The 27,790-nt window shown below is 38.6% G+C and overlaps 1 protein-coding gene across 1 annotated transcript; it reads left to right on the plus strand.

The window, feature by feature from the left end:
- Window positions 1–380: 380 nt before the first annotated feature.
- Window positions 381–27,677, plus strand: LOC105384179. The gene is made up of 5 exons (XM_038122392.2): window positions 381–1,099; window positions 17,347–17,447; window positions 22,361–22,432; window positions 23,146–23,253; window positions 23,527–27,677. Exons 1-5 carry the CDS (start codon window positions 934–936, stop codon window positions 23,890–23,892), a joined length of 813 nt encoding a protein of 270 aa, XP_037978320.2. The 5' UTR covers window positions 381–933; the 3' UTR covers window positions 23,893–27,677.
- Window positions 27,678–27,790: the final 113 nt, after the last annotated feature.

Raw genomic sequence — 27,790 nt, forward strand, 5'->3', positions numbered from 1 at the left:
TGGCAAATATATGTTATTTTGAATAGTGAATGAAAGGCTGAATGAGTGAATAAGTCAGTTGGCGGGTGTTTCGTATAAAACTAGGTGCTGGGAGTATTGCGAACGATCCATAGCAACAGCAGGGGGCAGCGACGCGGTGGCGAACTGGGTCACTGCCGCCTACGCGCCTCTACCGCACTCTACTACTACATACTAAGTATTTATCTAAATATTTATAACAACGTATTTATTAAATATAACTTAAATGCCACAGTGAAACTTTACTTCAAAACTTTCATACGCAAGTGACGCAGAGTTCAAAAGAATCAAGTGTAAATCAATGCGCCGCCCCCGTCGCATCAAAACTTTTTCTCAGTTTCAGCCGGCGCTCTATTTAGATCCCCGCTGAAAGTTTTGATGCGGCCACCGCTCCGCATCTTAATGCACAGAAAACGAAAGTACAACTAATTAATAGAGCAATTATTGATTAATTGTTTCATCATGGCATGGTTCTAAATATAAAATGTTCGTTAGGGTTCGCGAAGTTCGCGCGCAATAGCCCACGAGTGAGCGGGCGGGCGGCGCGCGGGGCGGGCCGGGCGGCGACGGCGGCGCGTATCGACCGCCCGCTTCAGTCGGCTGCCGTCGAGCGCGCGCTGCGCCGAGCGCGAGCGGCGAGCGCGCCCCCCGCGCCCCGCGCCCTCCGCCCGCACCCTCGCCGAGCCGGCAAACTCGACCGACCTCTTTCCGCTAACTAACGTCGCCCCGGCCCGGCCGCGCTTCCCGCCTCGTCGCGCGACGCGGGCGCTGACCGCTCTTTTCACTTTGTTGTTTTGTCAGATAAAGTTTGTTCAGGTGTGGTGAGGATCGGCTGGCGATTGAGCTGGTGGGGTAGCGGTGTGATGTGGCGGTGGACGCGCGGGCGAGCATGGCGCGGCGCGGGCGCGTAGAGCGATGGACTGCTGCGGCTACTCCGGCGCGGGCGGCTGGGCGGGCTGGGGCGGCTGGGGCGCGGCGCCCGCGCACTCGCACCAGTACTACGACCCCTACGCGCGGTACTACCGCTGCGACTACCCCGCGCCGCCCCACGCCACGCACCCCGACCATGCCATGCAAATGGGTTTGTATCTTTCCATGTTCTTATTATTACTTACATTATTTGATGACTATATTGATTAACAGTATCTTCCTACCCCTTTGGTATACGAGCGTGAGGGTATAAACATAGACGCCTGTGGTATAAACTTTCCTATCCTTCAAAAGGTTGAATCTTATAGAATTTTCAGTTACTGAATATCTGCCCCCTGAAGCAGTAGTTCAGGGTAATAATGTTCTATGCCTTAACCAAATAATTCAAGAATGTACTTCAATGATTTTTGACTGATCAGTCTACCGACCTGAAATAATAAACCTGAAAGAATTTTATGATATAAGATATTGTAAGCAGCAAGTAGGTAAAACAAGATTAATATTTTCATTGTTTATGCTGTTTATACTGTTGTGCGGCGTGCAGCGGGAGTCTCTTCAGTGAAAATTCCTTTTTTAACTTCACCAGTTTATTAATGAATTTCACTTAACACTATTCACATTAATTAGCTTTAGCTTCAACACCGACGACGCGCGACTCGGGACTAAATTTTAAACGTGACCTAAGTATGTACTTAGTTATTAAAATTGCGAAATGATTGAATGCGCGTAATGCGGTGTTTGCATTTTTCTGTGCGGACATAACAGCCCCCCCGTTTAAACGGAGCTTATCTCTGCGAGAGTTAAGCGCAGTATGTAATCGAAGTTGAAGCTAGAGACATCTTAATAAAAAAAAAAAATGATATAGAAAATAAAAGAAAAGAGATAGAGAAAAAAAATAAAAACTAAAGATCTTATGATAATAGTTAAAACATCAATAATTTGATAAGTTGCGGTTTGACAGATGTTTGACACTTGGAGGTAATGATTTAACAGATTTTTTATCATCAATGGAAACTTCAGATAATTCGATAGATTTACTTATTTTAGAATTAGTTAACTTTCTATTATTACATCGAAAAACGTTAATACAGCGATTAGAAGTTTGTTTACGTGTTAGGTATCTACAACATTTATAAACACAAAATAAGATAAAAAGTATTGTCAAAACATATGTAGTGCTAGTGTAATATGAACCGTATTTAATTATATGAGATTGCTTTTGAGCCTTATTTAATTCTGTTTCCAAGTTATCTAATTTATGAGAAGCATGTCTTAAAGATTCTAAATCGATACTAGTTAATGATACCGGAGAAAGATAAGGTATTGTGTTATTAAATAAGTCTCTTTTGCAACAGTCATCTTGAGTAATATCGAAATCCAAATGTAAATCACTGTTAATTGATATCGTAAACATTGTAGTAGGTATTAATTGTATAGTCTTACAGTATGCAATACAATCCTCGGTGAGTGTGAGTACACCTGTACCGAATAAAGAATACTCTTTAGCAAAATTACCACACTTAGTTATTAATTTATTAGGCTTTGACTGTACATAGATCCATTTATTATTATTTAGTGGTTGCCAAATATCGATAGTACCGTAAAGAAGTCTTGAATTGCATTCATTAGGTAATGTTACTGTAACTTCGGTTAATAGTCTCGTCTCGCAGGACGGATTGCTTAAACTAGAAAATATTGAACATTGAGGACAAATCGAATATTGATTATTAATGAGCTTACATTCATACATATTATCTAACAAACAGTAACTTAATCTATCATCAGTAATAGCTAAATAATTCTTACTAGGACTTATCAGAGCAAAGGTCAGCGGTTCAGATTGACCATGAGGGGTTGGTAAAGGGATGTTTTTATACAAGTTAAACTTAGTTGGGGCAATCAAAGGAATTTGAAGGACAAATACTAATTTGTTATTATAAAAGTAGGAAGTAAGTTTGGAAACATCTATTATAGTGTGAATATTATTAATATTTAAAGTAATCGGGAAATCAAGGTTCCTTTTTATATGATTAGACCGTTTTTCAAGTTCAATAAGAAGTTTTGACGGAGATAAAATGCTCGGATGTAGAATGTTTGCCTTTGCGAATAAAACCGAGTTTAGGATATTGTCTAACATATTGGAAATAGTAAGAAGAGAACTTTCTATTAAATTATTGAATCCTTGTAACCTAGCTATATTAATTAAATCATTATTATTACGACTTATGTTTGATAAAATATACTGCATCATAGATAAACGACCATTTAATTTCTGTTCGTTTACGTTTAACTTAAAAATAGTTTCATTAAAATTATTTATACTAGATTTAACAATATGAATATTTTCTTTCATAAGAGAAAACAAATTTTGTTCATTAGATTGGCAAGCGGCGATAGCGTCGTCGTACTTCCTCGCGACGTCAGCGTCGAGAGTACCGAAAAAGAATTTTAAAATTTCTCCGCCGAATTCTAAAGCTCGTTTAGAACGACTAGAACTTTGATCCGAAATTAGATGAGAAATAGACTCACTTTTAATAAAATTTGACTCAAGTAAAACCTTAGCAGGATTAATGATGTCTGAACAATCAGCGACAAATAATTCTGATACATTTTGTACTCTACTACACAGATTAAATGTTTTATTTATATTTAATTCGACGTTTAGTAAGTATGGCGTAAGTGAAAAGACATCTACATGAGTAACTACTTTCCAGTAGTCGTTGTAAAAATGAATAGGAAGCTGTGGTTCAAAGAAGACACCAGGACTATGCACGATTGGTTTAATCGTGGCTTCAGCGTGGGCGATGCCGATCAATCTGAAATAGAAGGAAATAGGACAACTAAGGATGTGCTGGTTTTATCTCATTTACATGGTATTTGACATGTTTTCTACCTATTAGCAAAGTTACATTATAGGTTCCGTTCATTTTTATAATTTTGTAAGGTCCTTTCCACACGGGAGATAAGGCTTTTCGGAGGCGATGATGATGTTTAACGTAAACTAAATCACCTGTTTTATAAGTGACGTGGCTGCTTGTTTTATCGTATTGTTTTTTGGAATTTTCTTTGCTTAGTGTTATGTTTTCGAGAGCTTTTTGACGGCTAAATCGCATTCTATATTGTAAAGCGCGTATATACTCATGATAGGTAGTGTTTGATGTTGTCTCATAAAGCGAACTTGGAATAGACGGTTTGTAGCCATATAACAACTCGTAGGGAGTGTATTGAGTACTAGTATGTGGGGTTGTATTGTATGCTAGGATGGCTGTAAATAGGTAGCAATGCCAATCATCATGATTGTCATTGACGAATGACTTTAAATACTCTTTTAGCGTAGCATGGCTGCGTTCTAGCGCACCGTTTGTTTGGGGATGGTAAGGAGTTGTGAAGAGAGATTTAATTTTGCAAATTTCAGTTACTTGTCGGAAAAGTTCGGATGTGAAGCTAGTTCCTAAGTCTGTAAGGACGGATTTTGGAAAACCAAACAGTGACATAAAGTGTATTAGGCTTCTTGCAACATCTTCGCTAGTGGAGGAGGCCAATGGATAGGCGGTTGAAAATTTCGTAAGATCGTCTTGTAAGGTGAGTATGAAGCGGAACTTTTCAGGACCGGATTCCGGTAGAGGTCCGACAAAATCGAGAGCGATTCTCTCAAACGGCTTGGTACTTGAGGATGTGATTTCCATTGGGGCTTTATTTTTCGACCTTAAAGGTTTATTTATTTGGCAAAGTTTGCAGTTTTTAACGAAGTTTTCGATATCAGTCCGCATAGTTTTCCAGTAATATGCAGATTTAATTCTGTTAAACATTCGTTTTATTCCGGGATGTCCAGCGATTGGGGTACCGTGATTTTCACTTAAGATTTTTGGAACTTCAGCTGGGGTTGGATATATTAATTGGTTTTTATAAACATGAATAGTAATGTTGGTATTGTGAAATATATAGGATATCATATTATAGATTTTTGTGTATGCCAACTTTGTGAAAGGCTCTGTAAAATCAGAAATAGCAAGATCGGTTTCGGTTTGATTTTCTTTCAGAATTTTATCACGTAATTTCGTCAAAAGTTCGTAAATTGTTTTGTAATTAGTTTCATCGTAATGATGCACCTTAGTATACAATAAATAGTATGTTCTATTTTTAGATTGCACACTTTGCACGGACGGTACTTCGCGCTCAGCTGATAACAGTTCAGCGGCATTCTCTAAGTCGGATAGTATTTCATAACAATGGGGCATAGAGTGGTCAAAATCTAGAGACGTCGGGCATGCAATTAATTTATATTTAGATGTAAGTAATCTTTCTGAATGTTCTTCGATGGTGGTGTTATTTAAATTTGATTTTGTAAATTGTAATTTAAGGTATGTTTCATATGTAGTTTCGTTAATATTTTGATTTAGAACACATACTGGATATCGCGATAAAGTATCTGCATTAGAGTTCAATCTGCCTTGTTTATAGACTATCTCATAGTCGTATTCTTCTAGTTTAAGGCGCCATCGAACAAGTCGGCTGCCAGGGTCTTTAACATTAAATAACCATATTAATGGTTTGTGATCTGTGACGATTTTAAATTTTCGCCCATAGAGATAGGGTCGAAAGTTGTTTACACCGAAAATAATAGCTAATAACTCTTTTTCCGTTGTAGAGTAGTTACCTTCTTGTTTGTTGAGTGTTCTTGAGGCGTATGCGATAGGTTTATCTTTACCTATATCTCCTTGAGATAAAATTGCACTAACAGCGTAGTTAGAGGCGTCTGTAGTGAGAACAAAAGGAATTTCGAAGTTGGGGTATTGAAGCAAAGGTGCGGAAGTTAGTTTATCTTTTAATAAATTGAAAGCTTCTTGTTGCTCTTGGGACCAATGAAAGCATGCGTCTTTCTTTAAAAGTGACGTGAGAGGCTTTGTTATTTTCGAAAAGTTTTCGATAAAGCGACGGTAATAACCAGCGAGTCCGAGGAAGGATTTCACGTCCTTGGGATTTTTTGGTACTGGAAATTCGGAGACAGCTTTCACTTTTTCGGGATTTGGGGAAACACCTTTATCAGTGATGACGTGGCCTAGGTATGCGACTTCACGTCGGAGAAATTCGCATTTGTCTGGTTGAAGTTTTAAATTAAAATGACGAAGTTTGTCGAAGACAAGGTTTAGTTTTTGAATGTGGGATTCAAGGTCATGTGAATAAATGATGACGTCATCAAGGAATACGAGACAGTGGAGACCTTGAAGTCCAGAAAGAGCGGTATTCATTAATCTTTGGAATGTAGAAGGAGCATTTTTGAGTCCGAAGGGCATCCTAGTGAATTGATAGTGTCCGGAAGTGCTTCCGTTTGTGATTACGGAGAATCCAGTTTTGTCAGCATCTTGGGGGTCCATAGCTATCTGATGGAACCCACTTGCGAGGTCCAAGGTGCTAAAATATTTGGAATGACCCAACTGATCGAGAATGTCATTAATTAGTGGAAGCGGATAAACTTCCGATACAGTGACGTCATTCAATTTTCTATAGTCTATGACAACTCTCCATTTTCGTTTTCCGGAGGCGTCTAACTTTTTGGGAACTACCCAGACTGGGGCACTCCATGGTGAATTTGAAGGGATGATAATATTCTGGTCAAGCATCTTTTGAATCTGCTTGCCAACTTCCTCCTTATGGCACTCGGGGAAGCGATAGGATTTCACGTGAATGGGAGGTGAATCACCCGTATTTATAGAATGTTTTATAGCAGAAGTATACGATAAGGGTTCACCTTCCAAATAAAATATATCAGTAAATTCAGAACAGCAATTTAATAATGCTTTCTTTTCTTGTTCGTTTAAATGAGAAGTTCGTATATTATTGAGAACTTGTTGAGATCGACTGGAGTTAGAGAGTGTAATTTTATTTATTGATTCGGAAGTGGATTCACCATCTTCCAAATTGAAATCGATAGGGGTTAAATGAACTCGGTAGTCTATGATTTTGACATCAGATTCTGTAGTATTTAAAATAGAAACATTAACTCGTTTATTAGATTTTATTGTTGCTAAGCAATTAGAAACATAGACTCCTTCAGAAACAGTGTGATCCACGATAAGCGCTACCTTGCAGTTTGATAGCTCCGACTCGTCATTCGATACGGCGCATTCAACAATGGCTATAGATCGAGAAGGTATTATGTACACGGGTTGTGTGAAATGAATGGGCAAATAATAACCTTGTATGAGAAGAGTGTTAGTTGAATATTGAACATCTGCATCTAATGACTGCAATAGATCGTTGCCTATTATGCCATCACAGTCCAGGTTGATGTCACTCAGGACAGCGTGAAACTTGTAATCAAATGATAATGTAGTATTATTTGGAAATGGGTGCTCGATGTGTAATTGTAATGAGCCTAAAGTTTCGCTGTAATTTTCAGAGCTATTTATCCCTTTTATATGGATAACGCTGCCATCAATCGGTGGCGGTTTTTGTAGGCGTGCATGTTTAACGAGAGAGACACTTGCACCCGTATCTATTAAGAAACAAAGTTTCTCGTCAGTGTGACTTGTTTTTAGATATACATGTGGTAATGATATCTTTTTATTTAATGAATTAATTTGATAGCACGGTTTGTCACCACTGCTGTTGTTAACTGTGCAGTTTTGCGATGTAGTAGGTATAGAAGGACTCAGCTGTTGTGACTGAGGTGAATTCGATTTAGTACAACTCAAGCTCAACTTCTCTGATTGAGATGTTGTATATTGAGATGAATCTGATTTAGTTTGACTCAGCATCTTTGGCTGAGATGAATTTGAGTTATAAGGACTCAACTTCTCTGGTTGAGAGGTATTGGATGTAGTATGACTCAGCTGCGGGGACTGAGATGAGTTTATATTTGTAGGACTCAGCATCTTTGACTGAGATGTATTAGATTTGGTAAGACTCAGCATCTTTGACTGAGATGTATTTGGCATAGAATGACTCAGCATCTTCTGCTGAGATGTAAGAGATGTGGTATGACTCAGTTGCGAGGACTGAGATGTGTTTGAGTTTGCATGACTCAGCATCTTTGGCTGAGATGAGGTTGAGTTAGTATGACTCAGCAACTTTGGCTGAGATGTAAGAGATTTAGTAGGACTCAGTTGCGGGGACTGAGATGTGTTTGAGTTAGTATGACTCAGCATATTTGGCTGAGATGAGGTTGAGTTAGTAGGACTCAGCATCCTTGGCTGAGATGAAGATAGGATTGAGTCAGTGGATTTCGAAGGGTTACTAATTTTTGTGCCATTTTGGGTTTGAGATTCCAGCAGACACGAAACCGAAATCTTTTTTAGTTTAAATTATTATCGTTTGACCCAGATTCATTATTGGCGTCGCAAAAGTTGATTGAACTTGAATTTACACGAGGCGGGTTATGATCACGTTGCGCATAGTTTGTGTTTTCGCGTCGTTGCATGTTATATTTCCGTTTGCGACATTCGTCGATGGTATGACCCATGTTTTTGCAATATCGGCATGACTTTATATTATTGTTAGAATTAAAATTGGTATTTTGATTTACTGGAATATTCCTTGATGATGACGGCGACGGCGCGTTTATATGAAATGACCTGTGACCTTGATTGTTTTTAACTCGGTAACATTCAGAGTTGTTATGACCCTTTTTATGACAGATGGTACATTCTTTTGCGGGTTTAAATGAAATTTTACTCAAGTTATGAAGTTTTTCTTCTTCCAGGGCATGCGTGATCGCTTCGCTAAGATTTTTCGGGTTACGGCATCTAACAATAAAAGCAATGTTGGAATTTATACCTAACATAAATGCATTTAGGGCAACTCTTTCCGTGGTTGCTATTCTTCCTTTCAACTCAGACTTGTCTTCACAAGTAAATTGGGTTTCAGCCTGTAAACGGGTTAAACATGACTCAAATCTAAGTACATATTGGGAAATTGATTCTGATGGATGCTGCTTACAAGTCTGAACATCGATTAAGAGATGGGATTCATGTTTTCTTTCGCCAAAAGTACTTTTAAGAAAAGTTTTTAATTCACTCCACTCTTCAAAAGATTTAAGGGAGCATGCAACTTGAGCTTTTCCTTCTAATTGCGATATAATAAATTTAAAAAGAAAAGTTTGTTGTTCTTGAGAAGCAAGAGATATGGCATTTTCGCAATTAGTAAGAAAGGCTGGGAGTGTGGCTGTATCACCATTGTAAGGCTTTATGAATTTGGTGAGGACATTGAGGGTAATTTTATCAGTCATTTTTGGGTAACAATCGGATAATTGAGATTTATCAGATTCAGTGGACTCAGATTCGGAATCTGATTGCTCTTCAGATTTGGTCTTAATCTGAAACTCTGACTTTATGCTCTTCATAAACTATATAAATGAATACAGAGAATAGAATTATTAAAGTAAACAGTAAGATACAGTGGAATTGGAAAGTAAGAATCAGAGGAATCAGAGGAAGTAGAATAGTTGAGTTCCGCGAGTTGGAGTTGTGAACACTTGTTTAACACTGCACTTGATTAAGAGGCCTTTAGATTCACTTTAAAATTTGGGAATAGATATTGATAAGATCACTCACAGACCGAAGACCAGCAGGACACGAAGCATGGCTCTGGAACAATGGGCGAGACCGTGAGACCCAGGAGGTCTATGGCGACTCACTCACGTGGAGAGTGACCCCGTAGTACAGTGATGACTCGAAGATGTTCGGCGCGTGACGCGGGCTCCGGCTATACAGCGGAGACTGACCGTCGATCAGGAGAACAGCTGATGATGAAGCGAAGGTGGTGCGGGCTCGCGTAGGGCGGAGACTGACCGTCGACCGGAGTATGGGAACAGTGCGGCAGGTGCGGGCTCACGCTACTTGAGCGGAGACTGATCGTCGACCCAGGAGACCAAAGGGCTGCAGGCGGCTCGTTTAAGATCCTCTACTATACGAATATAGTTCTTCCAGAGGATCCCACTTCTGACACCACTGTTGTGCGGCGTGCAGCGGGAGTCTCTTCAGTGAAAATTCCTTTTTTAACTTCACCAGTTTATTAATGAATTTCACTTAACACTATTCACATTAATTAGCTTTAGCTTCAACACCGACGACGCGCGACTCGGGACTAAATTTTAAACGTGACCTAAGTATGTACTTAGTTATTAAAATTGCGAAATGATTGAATGCGCGTAATGCGGTGTTTGCATTTTTCTGTGCGGACATAACAGATCGTTAACTTCGTGTACACAAAGAAGTAAAGTCACGTGTATGATAAAGTAAAGTTAACAAAACTTACATAACTTTACTGACGTTGCTACTAGCTAGGTAAAATTTTCACTCAATTCCTTTATTGCTTTGCAATATATGTTTAGATAGAAATAGCTAGTAGAATATTATAAGACACTGGCTCATGATGAGGATTTAAAAATATATATTTAGCCATGAATAAAGCAATTACTTACTTACTCACGTATTTATTCCATAAGGTAAAAGCGAAGAGATGGAAAGTCTAGTACCTACGTACAAAAGTAACTAAGTTAAGCAAATGACAAAAAACAAAACGTGCAGGAAAACGCTTATCTATCCACTACCCCCTTATACATACAGACTGTGCTGCTTAATCAGTAATTTATTATAGAGGTTTAGGTATTTCTTTTGGACATACCATTTAGCTACGCTATGAAAGTATTTCTCACAAGTTTTTCCGACTTCCACAATCTATGTATAATTCAGAAAATCTTGTTTCTTTTCCATTCGCTTATCGATCGGCGTATAGCTAACACAATTTTCTTAAGTCGTACTTACTTGTCCACTGTGCATACATATGTACTACACAGTGGCATGTAATTGAATTATGCGGCAGCACAGCGTGCCTCACATAGCTACGTACGTACCGCCACTAGTTGTGTACACAACCCGCGATGTTGATACTATTGTTTACTAATAGTCGGTAAGATTGCGTCCGAGAGTTGACATGACGCCCGCTACAGCTGCTATGCCGAACAATGAAGTTAGAATTAATGTTTACGTTTGGGCGGATTTCTCGGCGTCGACGTCACGTGTCGCGGGCGGCACAGGGCGGGCGGGGGAGGGGGGTAGGCTCCACAGGTGGTCCCCCCGACCCCGCCCGCGCCGCCGCGCCGGCCCCGCTCTCCGCGATTGATCGCAGAACCACTCTACATATTGACCGGGACCCAACGCTGGCGTCTGCAGCGATTCACACCAGCGACTGAAACACGCCACGATATATTACCCGCCGGCGTGCCCCTCCGCACACATGTATACCTAGAGTGCCTCCGTGCACGTTATGTACAGGGGTGCCTCTTATAATGACGTAAGACACTCACTATCTGTCCTCCGACTCTTACTTTTAGCGAGACTTGAATTACTTTAAGTCCTTCGACTTTTCCAGCTCGGTCGGAAGAGGAGTGTTTCTCGGCCGGCGCTGCCTTGCCGGGTAATTTAGCAATCTTTTTGTAGACTTTTTATAGCGCTCCCGATGCCCGGTAAAGTTGCGTTGACGCATTAATAACAATCCATAAATATGGAAATGAACTCTTTCGTGTAATCGCATGCAAGTTTATTCAATTCATATTCAAATTTGTAATTCAAAGATCAAGTAAGACGTTAAAAAGACATGAGAGTTAAAGACTGGAAGCAATGGGTTTCTTATGAATGCTTTAAAGCCATTTCTACATCTTCTTAGCATGGGGGGACAAATACAAAAATTGTATCGGACAACGGTGGAGAAATTTTGTGCAACACGGTCTTTTTTTTTTTTTTGGAGGTTAGGTGTCAACAAGTAAACAATAAATTTTTAGCTCTCAATATAAATAAATAAAACTTACATATATAGAACTGTACTTCATGGTTTATTAAAGTCAGTGACACCATTATACCTGCCAGCTAATATATTCACTTTAAGAAGTTGTACAAGACATTGTTTGGATTAAACATAACCTCAAAATGGAATCCATCACCAAATCACTTGAGGAGATGAAGGAGATGTTCGGCAGTAGCATGGCCAGCTTCCAGGAGCAGCTCAACTCGAAGTCCCCAAGCCCCCCGACCACCACTGGACTTGCTGCAGAATTTAGCACATTCCGGGCTTTCATTATGTCTGCTCTGGGAACTCTGCAGCAACAGGTAGAATTTCTGGCTCGGGGCATGGATGCTGTTGAGATGAGGAGCCGTCGCAAAATGTTGCTGGTGCATGGTGTTCCGGAGAGCAAAGATGAGGACACCACAGCAGCTACCATCAAAGAGCTTGCCGGCCACTTCGCAGACCCAGAGCTTTGCAGAGAGGTAGATGTGAGGCATTGTCACAGGCTGGGACGCAGTGTGGGTGAGAAGCCAAGACCTGTTGTACTGAAGCTAAAGGAGGCCTCACTACGGGACAGGATTTGGTTTTCAAAAACCAAACTCAAGGGCTCTGGAGTGACTCTGTCTGAGTTTCTGACCAAGCCGCGTCACGACACCTTTATGGCGGCTAGACAGCGGGTCGGCGTGTCGCGATGCTGGACGAGGGATGGGTGCGTGTTCGTGCTCAGCCCGGATGGTAAGCGGCACCGAGCAGTGACTGTCGCCGAACTGGATGCTGTGTGTCCGCCGACACTGCTCGCGGGATCATCGTCGGTCGCCAGTACGTTGCCGGGGGCTGCTAAAAAAGGTAGCGAGAAAGCTCCATCAACCAAAGCCCGTCCAAAACGAGCCACAATCCAAAAGTCTGCGTGATCTTTGGTCATAGTGTTATGATAGGTAGTTTTAATTGTAATCACAGCTTTTTATTTTGTTTATTTTCTTTTTCTACCTGAACTTTAAATTTTTCATTTTATTTTGAATGTCAAAGTTTAAACTGTCAAGTGTCTTGTCATTGTCATAGTGTTTTATTTTACTCTGTGTGTCTTGTGCGTAAATTTGACATTGCTTTCACAGATTGAGTTGCCATGTTAAAATGTTTTGACTCTGTGTTATTTTATTTTTTTTGTATTTCTGCGAATAAGTATTAGATATTTTACAAAATTTTGTTAATGTTAATTAGGTAATCTGTGATAAGTGAAAACGGGCAGCTGGCGGGTGTATGTATGACTGACTTGATTTATAGTTTGTTGTACCTACTTACTTACGCGGTAAATACTGGTGTAACTTTATTTATTATTGAGTATAGTTATTTATTATTTAAGTTTATTTCTTATTATAATTATATTTATATAACCATAGGTACTACATGTCTGTATTAGATGAAAGCATAGATGGTGAAAATTACCTCTCCTGTACGTCGGACGATGAACTGAACAGCATTGACAGTAGTTTTTTAAGTATCCCATCCCTCTCAGACACTCTCATCACAAACTTTTCTGATGTTGCTAAAAACTTCAATGTCGTCCATCTTAACGCCCAAAGCATTCCTGCCCACTACTCTGATATGCTGGCAACGTTTTCTGACAACAAAAACCTTCACGCTATTTTAGTATCAGAATCCTGGTTGAAACCATGTCTCCCAACTACTTCATACTCCCTTCCAGGTTTCCGACTTATTCGGAATGACAGAACAGGTATTGGAGGAGGAGGAGTGGCTATCTACCTTCGTGCTCACATTCCTTTCACTGTTATTAGTATGTCCGCTCAACCCCCTCCACTAAATTCCGCTGAACATTTGTTTATTGAGGTTACACTTTCGCAACAAAAAGTCTTCCTTGGAGTCTATTATTGTCCCACTCTCCGTTTTAATTTCTTTCCTTCATTCGAGAAACTCCTCGAAGACTTTACTTCTGTATACTCTCATATAATTTTAATGGGTGATTTTAACACCTGTCTCCTCAAAAAAGATTCCCGTTCTTCTTCTCTAGAATCAATTCTAAACGCAAGCAACTTAAATATCCTTCCTCTTAATGCTACGCATCACCTCCCTAACTGTACCCCTTCTCTGCTCGATCTTACAATAGTCTCATCAAGTAATCATGTTGCAAAATTTGGCCAATGCAGTGCTGATGCCTTTTCACATCATGACTTGCTTCATCTTTCTTATAAAATTCGCCCACCTAAAGCTAAGCCGAGAATACTTATGCAGCGATGTTTTGGTAGTATGGATGTAGAAAAGCTTCGGTCTGATGCTGAAAATTTAGATTGGGGATCAGTCTTGAGCGCCAACACAGTTGACAGTAAAGTAGAGCTTCTCAACTCCTTTTTGGTAGACCTGTATGACAGACATGCTCCAGTCAGAGCTGTTAAAATTAAACACTTGCCGGCTCCTTGGCTTACCGATGATATAAAAGCTTTAATGCACCGTAAAGCATCATCTAAGTGTCGGTACAAGTGCAATCCTACAGAGCGCAACAAGCACAAATATTTGTTGGCACGGAATCGCTGCAACAAGGCGTGTAGGGACGCTCAACGACGCCATATTCACGAATCGGTAGAAAATGGGGATCCGGTTAAAGTCTGGAAATTTCTAAAAACCTTAGGAGTTGGAAAATCTCAGCACAACGCGTTACCCAGAGATATTAACAAAGACTCCTTAAATCAACACTTTTCCTCATCATCGGCCCTCAGTGGCTCCACTAAATCAGACACACTTGCTCGTCTCTCATCTTTGCCTACTCCCAATTATTCCCCTTTTGTTTTTAGCCAATTCAGTGAATGTGATGTTAAGAAGAACATAGTATCCATTACCTCGAATGCAGTTGGAAGCGACGGTGTTAGTCGAAATATGATCATCCCCATTATTGATGTCGTCACTCCCATAATAACTCACATATTTAACTTCTCCATTGATGCAGAAACCTTTCCCATTATATGGAAAGACGCACAAATCACCCCTATTCCCAAAAAGTCCAACCCCTCCTCATTCTCAGACTACCGTCCCATCTCAATCCTATCTTTCCTTTCTAAGGTGTTTGAGCGCCTGGTGCATCATCAATTAAATTCCTTTCTTTCCCAAAACAATATCCTGAACCCCTTCCAATCCGGTTTTCGCTCTGGTCACAGCACCGTTACTGCATTAATTAAGATAAACGACGACATCCGTTGGGGCATGGAAAAAGGTGAGCTTACTGTGTTAACACTGCTTGACTTCAGTAACGCCTTCAACACCGTTGACTTCGATATACTGCTTGGAATACTGAGTTCACTTAACATATCTCCTGAAGCTGTTGGCTGGTTTCATAGTTACTTGCGTGGTCGCCGGCAGAGGATACGCATTGAAGATACCTTTTCAACTTGGTGTAGCACCAATGCCGGAGTCCCGCAAGGTGGCGTCTTATCTCCTCTTCTCTTCGCTTTGTTCATAAACGGCATATCTCAAACCATTTCATGTTCCTACCACTTGTACGCAGATGACCTTCAAATATATTGTCATTCGCCTCCACAAGAGCTACATAACGCCATATCGATGGTGAACTCTGACCTCGATAGGATCTCTGACTGGAGCAAATGTCATGGGCTTACGGTCAACCCCAAAAAGACTCAAGTGATACTGGTTGGCAGCTCGAGACTGAAATCCAAAATTGACTGGCTTCAACTACCCCCGATTACTTTTGACGGTGTTAATATCCCTTTTGCCGATAAAGTGAAGAATCTGGGTATTCTCATCGACACCAACCTAACCTGGGTGCCACAGATCTGTGAAGTCAGTCGGAAGATTTTTGCATCCTCTGCCAGCCTGAGAAGACTGCGTAACTTTCTACCTACCGCTACTAAAATCTCGCTTGCACAAACTCTTTTACTTCCCATTCTCGACTACGCCGACGCCTGCTATTCAGATATCACCCAGGAGCAACTGAATAAACTTGAGCGCCTTCAAAATTTCTGCATACGGTTCATATTTGGTTTACGTAAATATGACCGCATATCCGAATATCGCAATAAACTCAAGTGGCTCCCAATTCGCCTTCGCCGGAATGCTCATATTCTCTCTTTACTCTACTCTGTGCTGTTCAATCCCTCAACTCCAGCGTACCTCAAAGAGCGTTTTATCTTCAAAAACCATCCCGACAACAGACCAATGAGATCATCACAAATGCGTCTATTAGATTTCCCATCACATAGTACTGAATTTTACAGTACCTCATTTACGGTTACAGCTATAAGACTTTGGAATGCATTACCTGTTAATATCCGTTTTGCGAAGACAGATATAGCATTCAAAAAACAGGTAAAAGAACATTATCTTTCCTCCATCTTGCTTTAGTACCTCTATATTATATAATCTTTGTAACTATTTCCTCTATCTTTGAGTATATTATGTATGTATGTATTTAAGTATTTATTATTAAAACTGAATGTTTACTACATCATTTGTACACCTTCCTCATTTATTCTTTTAGTCTCTCCTCCACCCAAAGGTTGCCTGGAAGAGATCGCTTTTAGCGATAAGGCCGCCTATTGCGTTGTATTCACTGTATTATAAATTGTTATTTGTGTTCTGTTTAGTCAATAAAGTAGTATTCTATTCTATTCTATTCTATTCTATTTTGAAATATTTCTAATATTCATAATACCGGCCTACTTATTGGTCATCGATTAAGGTTCTAGGATAAAAAAATAAAAGATTCCATAGAAGGAAAAATGTTTTCCTAACAATCCAAGAGTCGAGGTTGAATATTATTGATTTAAGAGGAGAATCGCTAGAAGTAAATGATGTTACGAAAATAAATGATTTAAGCGCTCTGGCTTCCTTAGGGTGGCTGGTAAAGGTAGATACAACATTGTAATTATAGCCACCGGCAATGTGTTTTTCGACTGAATCTATTTCGGCCCAAATTGTTGTATAAATAGAAATACAAATTTATTTAACTAATAGGAAGAATTGATAGGTAGTATTTCTCTGGTTTAAGCAGTTTTGTGAATTTTTCAATTTGCTATTGCCTATTTTCAGTAACAATATCAACGGACCGATTTATAATACTTTGTACAAAACAATCATTTTTAAAGATTCATTTATCTACAAGTTTCCTGCATAGCATGCGTTGTTTACAAATAGCGAACCAAACATTGCTACTGTAATCTGAGCCTCACATTCCGATGTTCATATTCGAAATACTGAGTTGTTATTGAGTGATCATTGATCATGAATTAGACACCCATAAGTACGAGTACATATACTCTTGAATCTTGATCTCATATTACTTGTCGTATATCGACTGAACAGTTGCCATAATAGGTAGGTATATATGTATTTTGATGACGATTATGAGTATTAGATACCCACTTACTCTACAATTACTACGTAATAACATTATTTCATTTAAAATATAATTATGTTTGCCTCTATACTATGTATTTCCAATTTCATTTGTGCTTTTTTTGGTTATTCTAATATAGTTCGTCTTCGATCACAGACTCATAGTTATCGAAAAAGATATAAAATTTCATCAACAAAAACCTCTCTACTTTATGTCAATTTCTCGGTAATACTAAAGTCGTCCATGTTTGATTACAGACTATGGCACGTATTCGTCGAAAGAGATGCGCGTGCGCCGAGCGATCGCGCGCCGCGACGCCCGCGCGCGCACCAATCACCACGTCCCGTTGCCGCCTACTGTAAGTATAATATAATGATTTATATTATCTATAACTCTGTTTTCTTTCGTTTCGTATCGTACATATCGCACCAAACGTTGTAAATGTATGTAGAAACGGCGTCTGCAATACCGATGAAGTGGACGTTACTTTTCTGAATTTATATACAAAGGACGCTTACCGGAGTAGGTTTTCTCGTAGAATCAATCTCAGGGATAATAATAATGACATATTAAACCATTCTCTTTAATCACAAAAAACCGCATCTAAATCTGTCCTGTAATTTTAAAGATACTAAGCATACATACAATTCATAAATTTTACTTTCTACTTTAAGAGATACACTACAGCCTACGTAGGTTTCACACCATAGCCCCCATGGTGCACTGATAGTATTTCATTCGCGACGTGATAACGGGATTCCACCCCAGTATTGATCGCGCAGTCTTTCCCGCAGTAGGGACCAACACTTTACATGAAGCACCTATCTATCGTTATTTATTGACTATTGTTTACGTTAAAAAAACATACTAACGCCCTGTTTCACAATGTCTGGTTAGTGGCTAACTGTGAGGTAAAATACCTGCTGTCACTGTAAAAAAAATATTAACAGAGAGTGACAGCAAGTATTTTATCTCACAGATAGCCATTAACCAGACATTGTGAAACAGGATATAAATGATTTCAACTCAGTATTTACGTTTTTATTCAATAAAAACCTCGTAGTACTGACACATGCTGCAAACTTTCAACAGCGCCCAAATTTTATTGACCCTCAAATCCTTACCTTTTGCGTCCTTAGCAACCAACTTTTACATACTTGGTAACACCCAAATATCGGCTTTATTAAACAGAACATACGAGCGACGAATCATCTATATAACAAATTGACCATCAGTTTATTACCAAGTCACGTTCTACGTTTGTGCAAATGAAATTGAACTTTGGGATTGAGGCGATAGATTCTTTTGAAGTTGCGGATGTGTTGGCTTCATGAAGTGGTTTGTGGACTTAGCGGTACATATTTGTTGGTTGAGTTTGGTGCGTGTTGTGTTTGTATGTAGGTCAGTGTCAACTTAGAGGTTGCACCGTCACTTGTTTTATGCGTGGCCGCGGGGTGGCGGTGAAGGCTCGCTTCCTTTATTTCCTTTGTTTTACAGTCATCAGTCTATATTTGGTTAAACATGCACAAGGGTATTAAGAAGCTGACTAAAGCTACACAATTATATTTTTTGTTGTAGTAAGTTTACTACTTCTACTTTGTGATCAATAAAGCCAACAAACAATGAAGTTCAACTTCTAAGCTATCACTTATTATTGTCGCAAGTTAATCGACGATTCCATGAATGATAGACCGACGATTTATAAAAAGAAGCACCAACTGACAAATGACAGCGGAGTTCATGAATGAAAATGTTTATTTGCCTGTTTCCATTCAATGTTTTCTTGCTCTATTCAATAGATATTAATCGCTGTTCAAAGTTACTTTCAACCATAACCTTCAATCGCGGTATTTATTATTCACACATTTTGCACAGAAGTTACGACAAATCAAACGTAGTGTTATCAAATAACAAACATAATAACTTTGCGACCATAAAAATCTGTGTAAAGATAATCAGCAAAATACTCCAGTGCTGTGGCAAAAATCGTTATATTTTAAGACCGAAGCGTCGAGCTGTAAAAAGGCCGCCATAAAATTACGGAGCGCCGTGTGAAGTTGCCAAAACCTGTATCAGGAAGTTGATGGTGCAGCGGTATCATTGCGGGGTAATACAGCGGACAAGTGAGTGAGACAAAGGCGCTAATGAGGGCGCGGGGTGCGGCGCGGGGCGGGGGGGTGCCCTATGAAAGCTGTCAGCGGTTGATTTTCCGCGTGTCGTGGAAGCCGCGCACTGATCGATAAGTTACGTGGGTTCAGCACCCCTGATTCACGCAGCGAGAGCGACCTGCCCCTGCGCCCGTCTCGCTCGCACCTTCGGCCGACTGCGGGTAGGTCGCTGGTTTCGATCGGTCTCCGGTGGCGATGGGCCGTGAATAAGGCGGATTCGCCGTCAGCCGCCCGCTCGATAGTTAGTCCCGCTGCAAATCTCCCGCCTCTACTGAAGGGCTTGGAACACGCACACTAGCGGGATTTCAGTAGTGTAACGTGTTGGGATAATTCACTTTGATGAAGGCTTTCGGGGTTTATCCGTTCGACGAACTTGCTTGGAGAAATTAATGAATGTTATAGTACAGGAATTATAGAGGGATTATAGGTAAGATGCCTTATGTTAATAGCAACAAACAAAATTACGACGTAACAATACAATTTATCATTTTTTTTATAAAACTTAAAATCAATATTGTATTCTGTCTTTTTATGTAAGATAGGAACAATTTAATATGTGTCTTACGAAGTACCTATTCTGCTGTATCTTAGCAAAACTTGTGATTATCACAATCATATAACATTGAACAAGTCTATTTTCAGTTCAGAAAACTTTTTTACGTGTCTGATTTCAAAATGAAATACTTATAGGTACATTTATTTTTTCAGAACTGTATTTTTTTACACTTTAAAATCGATTATTACAGCCAAACTATTAACTGATATAAAAATGAAATAATTTGACTCTCTCTCATTCAGAAAAGTTTTCACGACACACACAAAACGGCCGTCGTAGCCTATCAATTCATATTATTCATTCTATGTCTACGAAGTTCGTAGCGGCTACGGCGTAGCGGCGTAGCCACGTGCTCGTAGCGCTATCTGCTGTCAACAAATTGAACTAAACTAAAGTTGCGTACATTTGAATTGGCGCGAAAAGAGAGTTGAAAAGTTGAACGGTGCACTTTGAAGTTGCTATAATGTCGCAGTGCCGATGGCCGTTAACTTTAGCTATGATTTTTAGTAGCATGTTTTTGGACTTGTTTTACAGAATTAAGCGCATAGTTTTATTTACAAAGAAGTCGTTCTATAAATAAATCAAAAATATTATGTGAATATGTATATTAAAAAGCTGCTTATTAATTATTTTCGAGTTTTATGTGTAAGCTGTTTTAAAAACAAATTATAACAATGTATGTATCGCGGGCGGCAATAGATCAATCAGGTATCTTTTTCCTAACTAATATCCCCATACACCTCTAGACCTCTAGTCTATGGTATTACCAAGCTACTAGGAGCATACCATCACAGATGCAGGTGAAGGTGCAGTGTCGGTGCAGAGAGAGCGTGACAGACATCGATCGACCCTCCCCGCGCCGCCCCTCCACCCCCCGCTAAACACTATCTACCCGCCAGATCGCGGGGCTGGGCTTAAACGCTAAACGTTCCTTTTTTGAATTTGTCTATGGTAAGCGTGCAGGGGCAAAGGTCGGACGCTTACAGCCTTTTTGCTAACTTTTAGTGGAAGTTCGGATAAAGTTGGGTTTGGCTGGGAAGATCGGTTTTTAATGCGTATTTGAGGGATCGGAAACGAATTATTGTAATTTCTGCGGTTTTACTTTGCTATAAACGTAAAGTTAGTTGAAAGTTTTTAATGTCATTGAAAATGGTTTCTTTATGTGTATGTTTTATACTCCCATATTGTATTTTTTTGTAAGGTTTCAGAAGTTTTACCCATTGAAAGAGTTTAAAAATGTTTTACAAACATATTCACATTACAATTTATTATTTTATACAACAAATTGAAAACAGAAAAGAAAGGTTTCGTCTCAAAAGTTTCGACTTTATAAAAGGCAACCATAAAAGTGTAAAGGAATTATAAATTTCAGAAATAACTTTTCATTGTGGTTTTATAGGGTAGAATATTATCCCGTGGCTAGGTTAATGTACCCAAAATAGAGGAAAAAACAGTTTAGAAATTACACCCTGAAATCTATCATTTCCTGTCCCGTCTTTTTAGCCCCCGATGCCACAGACAGACAGACAAACACTTTAACTTACAACACCCCACCTTTTCCCGTGTGGTTAAACTCCTATCTGACGGCGCGGAGTCAGCGTGTTTGAGTGGCGCCCTCTCCGCTATCCCGCACAATCTGGCCACTCCAACTGCATCGCTATTCACTCCGCCACGCTCACTGCACGGCCAATTTGAAGCTTAATGAGGAGTGGGAGTAACTATTTTTACTTATTGTTTATCTTAACTACTGTTTAACGTAATCGTAAAATGAGAAGTTTATTTTTGCTTTGGTTTCTGCTGCTGATTTTCAATTGTTTTTTTATTAATTGGGTATCTTATAAGTATAACCCAGATTTGTTTGATGTTATTCGCGAACCAAAATTTACCGCATACCGCTTTATTCGCTTAAGGAATAATACTTTTACAACTTATTTATTAATAGATATGCAAACTTATTTTAAATAATAGTATGAAAAATATACTTATTACTTACTCAATATAATTGTTTCAGGCCGAATAACACATGGGTACCTAACATTTCTATCAATGGCAGCGTTACAAATGATACGAGTAGAAACGATATAAGAATACTTACATACAAACTCAGTGTGATCAAATTAGGTAGTAATGAGGCTTCATCTACTGTGACCTTTTTTCGGGAGCGGCCGAGAAACATCGCGCGCTTCCTACGGATCGATACCATTTATCGAACTTAAGGCTGTTACATGATGTGTGCTAACTAGCCCCGACAGTCGAAATAAACACCATATCTGTAGGAAATGGTAAAAACGGCGTTTATGGCGGAAATATGGTTAAGGGATCCTTGGTGGTAGACTCTAGAATTTTGAATTATCCCGACTTTTGTATTGTCACTTTAAAAAAAAAAAAGCAAGAAAGATACAAGCCTAAGGTATACATAGATATTTCCTCATTTAGAACGGAAGGGTGTTTTTTTAAAAATAGCTACGTCAAATTGTAATTAATTAAGTAACTTGAGACGATTTCAATTAGTAGTGTTATTTAATGTTTACTTCTCTTTTATTTCAGCCGCCCTTAGACTGCGGAATGAGTGGGCGAGGGCCGGGCTACTGCGAACCACAGATGTGGCACTATTATCAGGTTAGTATTTTATCTAAGTACTTAGAAAAAAAATACATAGATCTGAAGACTTTAGAAGTGCCCGGTAGTAGAGTGGCGGAATGAGGAAATCAGTCCTTAGAAGAGTATTAACTACTCATCCTGCCATTTCCTCATTTAGCCTTAGCCCTATTTCTATAAAATCAGGTTGAAGTATCGCCGGTAAGTAGGTATCAATTTAAGTGTAAATAGATAGGCTCACGTAGTCACGTTGAAGGTCCAGGGCTCGGCGAGGGGCGCCCATCAAAGAAGAAGTCCGAAGAAATCTTGTTGTGCACTCACAAAATCACAATTATTCCGATAATTGCGACCGCGCCGAATTACAAAAGTATAAAAACCAGATGAAGACTGATTACGACGGATATCTTTTTATTTTTACAATGAACCAACCTACCTTACAAAAAGAGCTTAGATTGATTTCAATCTAACCACATACAATTAATATTTAAAGTATTATCGACCGGTATCGAACAGATATCCTCGCATCTACGTATACCTACTTTTAATTTGTAACAGGTTTACTGCCAGTTTCAATAACTCTATCTATCGATGACTGGTACTTTCATACGATTTTGACAGTTTGAAAGTAACTACCAGTCATCGGTAGATACCGTAGATAGAGTGATTGAAACTGGAAGTTAGTCTACTTCCTGCCGAGATCTTGTACTTAACAGGAAAATATTTTCCAATTCCAGATGGGCATGATGAATGGCAACGGCTGGGGCGGCGGCGGCTGGTCCTCCCCCGCGCTCTCCTGCGCGCGCGAGCAGATGCGCTACACGCCAGACTTCAGATCCATCAAGGTTATATAGTATATCACTACTACCTTTACCTAATAATAAATAAATATATCTAATAGATAGATAGATAGATAATTATATACATATTAAATATAAATATTAACGATATTAAATATAATTATAAATGTCTTTAAACAAATATCTGCCCCAGCTGGGAATCGAACCCGGGACCTTCGGCTTAGCAGTCAGGGTCACTTACCACTACACCAGTCGGCCGTCATAACAAATAAAGTATGCCTGTGATGAAGCCGTATAACAGAAAAATTATGCTTTCAGGGCTCGTATCCGCACCCGCCGAGCTTAGGGTACGGCGACGGGCGGTCGACTCCGTACTCCATGTATGAGGATCAGTACAGCGGCGAAGCGTGCATGCGAGCGACTGCGGAGGTGCCGGCGGTGGCGCCCCGAGTGGACCCGCGTCCCCCGCCCCCCGCGGAGAAGCCGCGGCCCGCCGTCGTCCCCCTCCCCGCCTTCCAGCAGGCCTTCGGCTCCACCGAGCGAGGCAAGTTCGCCGAAGCCTTCAGCCGCACCGAGAGCGCCCTCGAAGACGCCGCAGACTTCGACTTCGACTGGGACGCGCCCGAGCCGCAGTGGTCCCAACCCGCCCCACGCGAAATCAAGTGTGAGGACACCACATACTAGGTGTCCCCAAGAGGTGACGTCTTTGACATAGTCGTATTTTTTTAGTTACAACACCATGTTGCCAAATGAGTAGCGTTGCCGTATTCGATGTACCTAACGGAACATTAGCATGTGATATGAGAATACTGTTACGAGAACAAAACCAAGTTAGCTGGTTTAATTGTGGTGTGAAGTTTAATTTAAAATATACATACATATACAACATAGGATATATATTAGCTAATTTAGTTGTTCCCTATTCCAAGTTTAGAGGAAACATTAAATGATAATGTATTAGGTACAGAAATTGCGTAGGATAACTTGAAGCGCGACTCGATGTGCCTTTACTCGCCAGCCCAGCCGCCCCCGCGCCCCGCGCCCCTCGCCCGCACCCTAATTACAATAGCAATTATTGGGACCAACCTTTAGACAAATATACACGACCCAGTTGCGTCGCAGGATCGATGGGCAATAAAGCTCAACGAAATTGTATTGCTGAAATTAACCTCATGTTCACTGTATTAGGAAACACTTACAAACTTACTCTGATGTGTATACTATCTAACGATATAAGAGGCGAGGGGCGCTTTTTCTGATACTTAACTTGTTTTCATATTTCAATATTTACTTTCTTTCCCAAAAGTGAGGCCTGGAGGATGGATTAATGTCAGAATATAGTGCAGGGATCATGAGAGTAATGTGTAAAATACAAGTTAAGTAAATGGGATTCTAAAAGGGTTATAAAACGCGGAAAGGCGAGACAACACAATGAAACAATCCAGCTAGAACGAAGTCAGCCCGTGTATATTTAGGTAGTCAAATTTGATAAACTTTTTAAAGGTAATAACACTTATGAATAAAATGGCTTTTTAATTAAATAATTAGGGGTCCAACTAAGTTGATGTCAGATCTCTGTCTGGGTTTTAACGTGTTAGAAAAATTCATAACCATGAAACATAATTCCCAAGTCCTGATAGTCTTTATAATGCTGGAATCCATTCGTTGTTAGTAACTATAAAATGTACTTAGTATTTAGTGTTAAACAAAGTATAATTTAGTAGACTACTTATTGTTGTTTGTTTACGTTGAACCTGAAAAATGTTAAATGAATGAGTTAAGTTAAAATAATTTGACTGTGATAAAATGATTCCATACAATTTCAGTTCACAAAGAGTTCGAGACGCTAGTCTTAAAATATTAAATGAATTCGATAGGAATTAACTGATTTGGTAAACAAGTGTGAATATTTTGTTTTATAGCTCTCTTGGGAATTAGGCAAAATAATAAACCATGTGTTTTATGAAATGACCCTTATTTGAAATTAACACAATTGAGTATTTTTCATCGCGACCTACCATATAATTTTGACAACGAATTAACTGAAAAAAGGGGTCACAAAACACAATCATGGCATTTTTGCCAATAAAAATAATGTAGTTAAACATTATAATAAACTTGATTCCAACTCGAAGAGCTCATTATACATTTAAATATTATAAATTATACAATACAAATATTTTGGCGAGATAATTGCTTTGTTCGAGCTTAAGAGACTCAACTAACGTACGTTGGTAGTTTACTGTACCTACGTTGATAAATTAAAAAATAACCTTCCATTCTTGGTCTTCATTTAAAATACAGCGTTATCATGAAAAAAATTGGACAAAGACAGCAAAATTATTGGAGTGCCTTACCTATTAAATATATGAGATTAGGATGAATGAATTTTATTCTAGCATAATTCGATGAAACACCATAATAAATGATAGTGTATAATACCTTCTTTTGAACCGAATAATTCACTTAATAGTGCATATTATATTGTATAATGAATTTAATAAAAGTTATTTAATAAAAACATAATATTTGCTATGAAAGTATCTTGTAGTGAAATAAGATCTGCACTATTTATTATTCAAGTCTTACAAATAAGCTAAATTCTATGCACTTCGTCGGTATTGAATTTCAACATTAACTCAAATACTTAACATGCTTTTTTAAGTATAATATTTTAAATAACTTAATTAGAAGTATTTCTGAGACATTCAGTTTGAATTTAATCTGCAATAGTTACTGGGATCAATTTTCTATCAAAAAATCTTGTTTTTTTTATTATCTTGCACTTTAAAATTAAATAGCAAAAAATACAGTACAAATTGCTTCTCATGACTAATGTAATCTTAAAAGTTTATTGATATAAGGAAAAAATCAAATCATTTGTATCCAGTTTACTGATCTAGGTTTGTTGCGCAGTAAAAGGAGGCCTCTACGACATAAAGAAACAGTATTATGAAGGGGTTATTCATTTAAATAAGTAAATAAATATAAGTATTATTAGTTAACCAGTATTTTATTTGTGTAACAATCAGAGATACAATGATAAAGAATCGGACCAAGGTGTTCCTATGAAATGTCGCCCAAATTAAATGATGGGCTCTTTGGCAGAAATTAATAAGCAATCTATACACACAGTGTAAATTTGATTTCGGCAGTAATTTACCTTGCTACGACTATCACAACTGAGATTTCCAACTGGGTTAGCTAGTAGTTCCGATTCATTTTCCATTTTCTTTCAGCATATCTTGTGTAATTAAGGTTTTAAATGATTTTTGAAATTAGCTTGTGCCACATGTGTGTGTATATAATGAAACCTACACATACATCTCCTTAGATTGACAAATTGTTTTTTATTTAAGACTTAGTTATGAAGCTGTAAGATTTCTACTATTCTCTTCTTTGAAGTCAAAATCAAAATAATATAAATGTTAGTGTGATACATAGTTCCATGCAATTCAACGTGTATGAAATAGTCCTACTTCTTTTGTAAACGACAACAATAGATTAAGTAACTCACATTACAAATTAAAAAAATCATTTCTTGATTTAACTGACCCAGCGGCATTGTGGAAATCTTACAGCACTCATAATTACGCAAACCTACATAAACATACATAAACTTTTCAGTAGTAAAGTGTAATAATTCTAAATGTACTATAGAGCTTCCTTTAGTGTCTCCAAGAACAATGTCTACCAGCATTGTCATTATGTGGTCGAATCTTACGATATATTCCATTATCGATTGTGTAATAAATCACAGGAATTTTGCTAAGTGTAGTCAAATTTATATATTGAATGATACGTTATAATATTTATGTATTGGATCTCATTATTTATATTGTTATTTAGTAACTATATTTAAGGGATGTTTGGAGTAAAAACAGTGTTATTATGAGATCGTATATGAAATGTTGACTCTCCATAATCTTTCTCAACTTTTCTTGACTAAAATTTGAATAATGACTTAGTGGTAATGTGGAATGGCAACAGGAGAGCTACTAGTTGAGGATATTTCTGTATACAAAGGTATTTTAGGTAGTTTCATTTCCATTATATTTTAAGTTCTAACTACATATAATAATATTATGTAATTTGTGTTACATATTTAATTCTTACAAAATTTCTTGCATTAATAATCCGAATCTAGCACCTTCTTGTATATAAATACATTGTTTATAAGTTCAATATATATTGTCTTGTGTTGATAGTGAAATTAATTGTTTAGGCCAAGGAAAATAATTAGCTCATTAAGTTACAAAATTCCAGAGTACTGAGCGAAATTATAAATCAAATTTTACGTGTAGCTATAATAATGAACTGTAAATAGTTAATTATATTTTAAATGTTTCACTCATATCAACCTAGAGAAACTGTTTTTATTAGAAAATTGTAAGGTTTTGAATCCGAAACTTCAGAAATGTTTGATTTATGGACGTCGATTTAGTATTAAATAAATACATGGTACTGACTATTGGCGTTTCATTCATTAACTAGGTACCTATCCAAAATCACGAACAATCGCGAATAGTTCATACCATTAAAAAAATGACAAACCACATTAATTCAATTCAGTGCATAAACA

Source organism: Plutella xylostella, chromosome 22 (assembly GCF_932276165.1).
Source record: "Plutella xylostella chromosome 22, ilPluXylo3.1, whole genome shotgun sequence".
NCBI lineage: Eukaryota > Metazoa > Arthropoda > Insecta > Lepidoptera > Plutellidae > Plutella > Plutella xylostella.